General features: G+C 35.2%; 3 protein-coding genes across 3 annotated transcripts; all 3 read left to right on the forward strand.

Annotated features, from left to right (window-relative positions):
* The first annotated feature begins 3021 nt into the window (after nucleotides 1-3021).
* LOC145002423 (uncharacterized) lies at nucleotides 3022-3465 on the forward strand. Its single transcript, XM_078961703.1, has one exon. The coding sequence runs from the start codon at nucleotides 3022-3024 to the stop codon at nucleotides 3463-3465; it is 444 nt and encodes a 147-aa protein (XP_078817829.1).
* Nucleotides 3466-3572: 107 nt separating this feature from the next.
* On the forward strand, nucleotides 3573-4016 carry LOC145002424 (uncharacterized). The gene has a single exon (XM_078961704.1). It carries the CDS (start codon nucleotides 3573-3575, stop codon nucleotides 4014-4016), a length of 444 nt encoding a protein of 147 aa, XP_078817830.1.
* A 2097-nt stretch (nucleotides 4017-6113) lies between these two features.
* LOC145001909 (mitochondrial import inner membrane translocase subunit TIM14-3-like) lies at nucleotides 6114-6709 on the forward strand. The gene is made up of 2 exons (XM_078961238.1): nucleotides 6114-6298; nucleotides 6390-6709. Exons 1-2 carry the CDS (start codon nucleotides 6114-6116, stop codon nucleotides 6544-6546), a joined length of 342 nt encoding a protein of 113 aa, XP_078817364.1. The 3' UTR covers nucleotides 6547-6709.
* The last annotated feature ends 548 nt before the right edge of the window (nucleotides 6710-7257 follow it).

Consider the following 7257-nt stretch of genomic DNA (forward strand, 5'->3'; position numbering starts at 1 on the left):
TGATTTAGAAGGGTTTTGGGGCTTCAAAACCCCATTTATAAGTGTTTGCAGTTTGGGGTTGTTCTTGGGCCGTAAACACAAGTTTTTGATACTTTTGGATGATTTAAACATGAATTTTCATGCTAAACAAGCTAAACTATAAGCTAGGATAGATCACTTACCAATTTGGAGCTTGAAAGGGGTGTTTTTGGATCAAATTTGAGTTGAAGAGAGAGAGAGAGAGAGAGAGTAGTAAGAGAGAGGGTGTTAAGAGTGGAAAAGCTTCAAATGGAGGTCTACTCACCCTTATATAGGGTTCGAGTTTGCGGCCCGGTGGAAATCTACCCGATACCGACATTAAACGGCGCTTATGGTCATACCCGATTAAATTGTCGTAACCCGATATGGTCGTGAATTAGAAACTTTTAGAAAGAATATCGAGGGTGTTTCACGTGTGTTTGAACACTCATGAAGTCATAATAAAAGTCTCAATTTAATTAACTTAATCCAAAAGTTAACGGAAAAATTGAAATACAAACGGGTTTTATTAACGGAAACGGGTTACGGTAACGGAATAAATTTCAGGTTGTCACACTAGATCCCATACTAAACGCTCTCCCTGTCAAAAGATTCTAGGAACCAAACGCGACCTCTGCAATCGATTGCAAGCTGTGAACATCCACATTAAAATTATATGATCATGTATACCCAATGTAACTATCACCTTTTGTTTAGAACAATACGTTAGTGATTAATTGGTATAGTTAGATCTTGTAGTTATCCCATGCTATAGCACCTTATTATGTTTTATCTTTTATAGTATCTTAGTATGTTCTCTCTGTTATCGCGTATTGTATCTTCCTCCCTGTTTCTCTTTATTGTGTGTTCTCTTATCTTATCGTGTATGTATCCAGTATAAACTGACTCTCTAAAGTATACCCATTATATTTTACTAATGTATTACTTGAACTGTTATTGAAAAGACTCATTTTAATACCAAGTTATGCTCATACTTTAAAAACAGAGTTTTGTTAAACTAAAAAGTAACATAACTTTAAAAGATCTTTTGAAATGTTTTGATTACTTATAAAAAGCATATAAAACAGTTTAAAAGATTCATTACGGGATATGAACTCACCCGATGTGGGTGAATCAAACGAATACGCGTGTAAGGATGAGAAGCTCCACGAATGATGTCCCGAAACTTAACAAGTCCTAAATGACATATATTGGCATGAATATAGGGTTTAGAAGCAACCAAATGCAAGGAAACACCTTATGGGACTAGGAAACACTTAGACCAAGTGTTGGAATCACATGTGATTGACCTAAAGGGTGTGGAATGGCACTAACAAGAGTTTACTACCATGGGTTTACTGCCAAAGGGAGTTTACGGCCGTAAACTCATGGTCAAACATGCATAAGTGTTTGTTTGGAGGTTAGGGAAGCTTGAGGGACTTTTGCTCTACTAGAGGATGAGAAGGACCCACTCATTAGAGAGTGTTGAGGTGTTTACGGCCCAAGGGAGTTTACTCCTGGCCATAAACTCTCTAAATGGTCACCTTTAGGGTCTTAAAGGTAAGGAGTCTCAAGGTTTCAAGTGTTCTAAGGTTAGGCAAGAGCCTGGATGTGTTTAAGGTCCAAAACTTGCCATAACATGGAGTTTACGGCCAAGGAAGATCTTGGGCCGCAAACTCACGATCTTCATGGGAAAAGGCATGTTTTAATATTGTAATTCAAGGCCTCCTACTAGATATGAAGTGTAGGGAAGAGCACTTACGATATAGAGTCTTAAAATGGTCGATCTTGGCCAAGAACACTAGTGTGTTCTTAGTGAAACTTGAAGATCTATGAAAACATGATTTTTATGGATGAAATCATGAGAAGATGCTAGATTAAGAGGTGTATCAACAAATCAAGGAAGAATACTTACCACTTTTGAAGATCTAGGATGAAGATCAGGATGATAGTTGAGAGACAATTAGGGTGTTCTTGAGGTGGAAATGAACTAATGAATGAAAGTTGAAGAATAAGAGCCTATATAGGGGAGTTTATGGCCCTCCTTGATTTTACGGCCGTAAACTCAAGTGCTTGAGGCCGTGAACTCTTCTTGATGAGGTTAAGGCTGGGTTAGTTCAACAGCGTCTCTAGCAGGTACTTTCTAACACCTATTCCTTAAGTGTACTAGGCTCATAACACTCAAACAGGCTCTAAATTGTGCTAAATGATAGCATGAGTGAGTCTGTTACTGAGTTGAGTTAACTAACTGAGCTTTCAAGCAAAAAAAATTTAGGTTGTCACAAAATATCATACTGAAGCAAAATTAAACACAAATATTGAAGAATCGTTTACGATTAAAAGCTTCGATTGACACATTTCGTTGATTGACATTCCAAGCTTGTGCTTTATGAGGAAATGATGAAAGTCCTAATTCCAAAAATCGTGGTAATTTTCTCCAACTACTAAAACTTCTAGCATCTTATAATGATGAAGTTGTAAATGTTATATTAGAGAAAGCTCCTTATAATTCAAATTATAATTCTGGAGAAATTCAAAAGGAAATTTTTAGTATTATTGCAAATAAAGTTCGAAAACATATTCATAGTTTTGAGATTTGTTGATGCAGAAGGGATCATACGGGAAAGATTCTTGGATTTGGTTCATGTCAAGGATACCTTATCATTAACCTTGAAAACAAATATGTGGAGACAACTTTTACACTATCAGTATGATGTTAGTAAAATCTGTGGCCAAGGGTATGATGGTGCTAGTAATATGATAGGGGAATGGAATATATTACAGGCACTGGTTCCTAAGGATTGTCCTTATGTGTATTATGTTCACTGCTTTGCTCACAGATTACAACTAGCACTAGTGGCTGCTTCAAGAGGAATTATTCCTCTACACCAATTTTTTTCAAACTTAATTTATATAATTAATGTGGCTTGTGCTTCTAGTAAGCATCATGATGAGTTATAAAAGGCAAAGGCAACTGAGATTGGGCATTTATTGGAACTTGGTAAATTTGAATTAGGTAAAGGAATGAATCAAGTTGGGACATTAACAAGAGCTGGTGATACACGTTGGGGTTCTCATCTTCATTCCATTTGTAGTTTGCTTAACATGTTTGATTGTACTCGTGTTGTGCTCCAAGGAATAATTGATGATGTATCCGCTACTTATTCTCAACGCGGAGATGCTGATGCAACTTATTATTACCTGAAATCATTTGGGTTTGTGTTTATTCTTCACTTGATGAAGGAACTAATGGGAAAAACTGATATACTTTCTCAAGCTCTACAAAAGAAATCCCAAGATATTCTTAATGCCATGGAGTTAGTTTCAGCAACAAAGGCGGGTCTAAATGATTTCAGAGACAACGAATGGGATTCATTACTTGCACATGTACAGTTTTTTTGTGAGCAACATCAAATAGATATGCCAGATATAAATGCTCCACATACTTCTACTCGATATCAGCCTTGAAAAACAGATAATCATGTTACTTATGAACATTTTTATCAAGTAGATTTGGTTACATCCACATTGGAAAAATAATTAATGAGTTGAATAGTAGATTCAATGATCAAGCGATGGAGTTGTTACATCTTAGTTCCACTTTAGTTTCAAACGAAGACCCTAAAGTGATTAACATTGATCACATTTGTCTTATTGTTGAGAAGTATTATCCTGAAGATTTTATGGAGCAAGAGAGAATTCAATTAAGATATCAATTGGAGATTTTTAATATTGATATGAAAAAGAATCGCAGGCTATGTGGTGTATCAACTATTGCTGACCTATGTAAGGGACTTGTGGAAACTAAGAAACATGAGACGTATTATTTGCTTGATAAAGTGGTCCGGTTAATCTTGACACTTCCAGTTTCTACCGCAACAACTGAGAGGGGATTTTCTGCAATGAAAATATTCAAGAACCGGCTTCACAAAAAGATGCCAGATGACTTTCTCGCAAACAATTTGGTGGTTTACATAGAAAGGGAAACTGCTGAAAAAACATTGATTCAAACTCGGTAATTGATGATTTTAAAGGCCTTAAAGGTCGTCGGGCTGAGTTGTAATTTCTTTCTTAGGTATTTTTGGTGTTTAATTGCTAAAAAAATTGTTTTTTATGTGTAAGAATGGTAACTTTAGGCATTTTGGTGTTTAAATGTTGAAAAAATGATTTTTTTTCTGTGTAATAACGTTAATTTTAGATATTTTTTTTTATTACTTTCACCCCCCCCCCCCCCTCTTCCACCCCAAATTATATGTTCAAGCTCCATCACTGCTGACTTCATTACCCATGATCTCCTCCTATTACAATCCACAATTCCTAATTTCCCATTCCATCAACTCCCCAATTCATCTATATAATCATCGATTTCAGTATGTGTCTCCTCCGCTTCAACAATTTCTCCATCAAGAGCCAATCTATTTTCCTCATGATCCATGGCCATTACTGACACCATTAAATTGGAATTCGTAGATGCTATGATCATCGAAATACCTAACTCAAAGATTCATCTCATCCGCTTCATCTTATTCATCCTACTTGAATCCTTTCATTACTCCTGTGAAAACGATCAACCCAAAATCGACTAAATAGGTGGATGTCGAAGAACATCCATCCCATGTAATTTTTTCAGTTTTGGTGATTCAGATTCTTTGACTTTTGATTTATTAGTCTTCATTTATACATGATTTGTATAGAATCTTTATTCTCCCCTGATGTATGCAAATATTTTTATAAAACTTCAATTTTTAACTTGCATAGAATTTGCCTTTCTTGTCCTTATAACTTTTTCCTTCAGTGTTGAATATTGCCCAGTTGTAAAATTTGGAGAATCTGATTGCAGAGGAACTTCATATTGACCAAGTTCTTGATAAAGGACCCCCTAGGCCAGCAAGGTATTGTACTTTTGTTTCTTAACATTCTTCAAATATAAGCCTCCGTTATAAAGTAATGATCACACAATTTCAAATTTATGACACCCTTCACCATTTCATCATCTAAAGCAAAAGAATCTTGCTAATTACCAATTCATATTGACCAAGTTCTTGATAACATTTACGAAAGAAAGGAAAAGAACAACCAATCTTATGTTACTTTTAGACCGGATCGAACCGCACGATTTCTTCAAAAACTGGATTAAATGGTGTGATAGAATCGATAAAAAAAACAGTTTGAACACGTTTAGTTTATTGGACTTAGATACTTGAATTTTACTTAGCCCTTTAAAAAGAGTAGTTCATATCTAAAGAAAATTAAATAGGTCAATCAATTAGGTTATCCGAAATATAAACAACTCCGAGACCAAAACAATCCACTACCATTAGTTTGCCAGACCAGTTAAGTCAATAGTCAAATTAATAATCAACCATTTGACCAATTCAAATTAAAAAGTCGGTTTTTAAAATATTTGTTTTTCGCTTTGTTTTGTTTTGTTTTTATTATTATGGAAAGGATGAGTTGAAAAATATATATATAATAAATTAGAAAAAACAGGAAAAGAAGACATTTCCTATTTTTACGGTTTTACCCTTTAAGAGAAACCGAATGCTTTTCGTAGACTTCTCCGACCTCGTTTATACTTCTGCTCTCACCTTCTTCCACCGCCATTGATTTCACACATTCAAATTTGTAGATATTTTCATCTTCACTTGCATACACTGAGTTTTAGCATCACATATCATTCATATTATATCCATCGAATTGATCCAGGCTCTCGAATCTCAACCAAAAACTCAAGAACTAGGTGTAATGGTAACTAAACTAACTCTTATCCTGTCAATTTTATTTTTCACTTTTGCTTCATCCAGCAAGTGCTTATTTGTTTCTTCACCTTCGATTCTATTGAACTACTTTTATAATACTCGTTAGATAAACTTTGCGTTAATTTTTATCAAGATATTTGACTCGTTCTTGTATATTTATGCCACTTTACTCGTATTTGTGCTTTGGTGATCAGATTGATGATTTTCTTTTTCCTGCATTCAATTAATGGGTATACTCTTAAATTCTACCGCATAAAAGATCATCAACCAAGGAAAAACATTGTGATGTCTACTACCCTAAACTCAACAAATCATCGATCTTGAGGAATCTGATGCTAACACTAAATCTTCCTCGACATGGCAACTCCATTGATGACAGGACTTGCAGTTGCAGCTGCTGCTTATGCTGGTAGATATGGCATCCAAGCATGGCAGGCTTTCAAGGCTAGACCAGCTTCACCTGCTGCATTTAGAAAGTTTTATCAAGGTGGTTTCCATCCTCAAATGACAAGAAGAGAAGTTGCTCTGATTCTTGGAGTAAGGTGCATAATTTAGATCACTACCAAATCTAGCATTCGTCTCCATGTCTTTTTGTATTATGAGTTATGTGTTATTGATGGTTTAAATGAATAGGGAAAGTATTACGGTTGATAAGGTAAGGGAAGCACATAGAAGGGTGATGATGGCAAATCACCCAGACGCTAGCGTTAGCCACTATCTTGCTTCGAAAATCAATGAAGCAAAAGAAATGCTCACGAGGGAAACTAGCAACATAGGCTCGGGTTTCTGATCAATGGCAACTCAAGAAGAAGATTTTTAATAGAAACATGGATTGGACTTGTCATACCTTAATGGGAAAATGACATAAAAGACCTTAAATCCATACATTTTGCCAAAGTTTGCCAAAGTCTTCATTTCTCCTGTGTTCTTGAGAGGAGTAAACAGAAAACCCTTAGGAGATTGATTTTGAGATTGTGATATCGAAATTGTTGGATTTTCTTTACCATTTTCCATCAAATGATCATCCAATATATTCTTTGAATCCATATATTTATTTAAGATGTTTTTTTAGGATTGAAAAATAAGGATTGTCCATTGAAATCCTTACATCTGAGATTATTGGACATAGAAGTGTTAAATTAATGGTTCTAGTTCTTTATGTTCACCCAATTTTGAAATGGTGATAAACAATGGATTTCCGTGATTATTTGGAGTTAATTGTTAAATTAATGGTTCTAGTTCTTTATGTAACCTCTTGAGTCTCGATCCTTATATTTTGCAGTTTGGTCCGATTTTTGTTTAAGTTGTATCAGTGGGTTCCTAGGATTTATGTGTGAACAAATAATGATGTATCTGATTGACAATCACGAAACCCTTGTTGGATAAGATAAGTTTAGGCTTATTGAACCAGGCTCGTGGTGCTTGTTTAAGGCTATAAATCGCCTTATTCAAGAGACCAACATGAGACGAATAGGTGGAGTCTTCAAAGCCTCTTGGTTGC

The sequence above is a fragment of the Lactuca saligna genome, chromosome 6, assembly GCF_052625555.1.
Source record: "Lactuca saligna cultivar CGN05327 chromosome 6, ASM5262555v1, whole genome shotgun sequence".
Taxonomy (NCBI): Eukaryota; Viridiplantae; Streptophyta; class Magnoliopsida; order Asterales; family Asteraceae; genus Lactuca; species Lactuca saligna.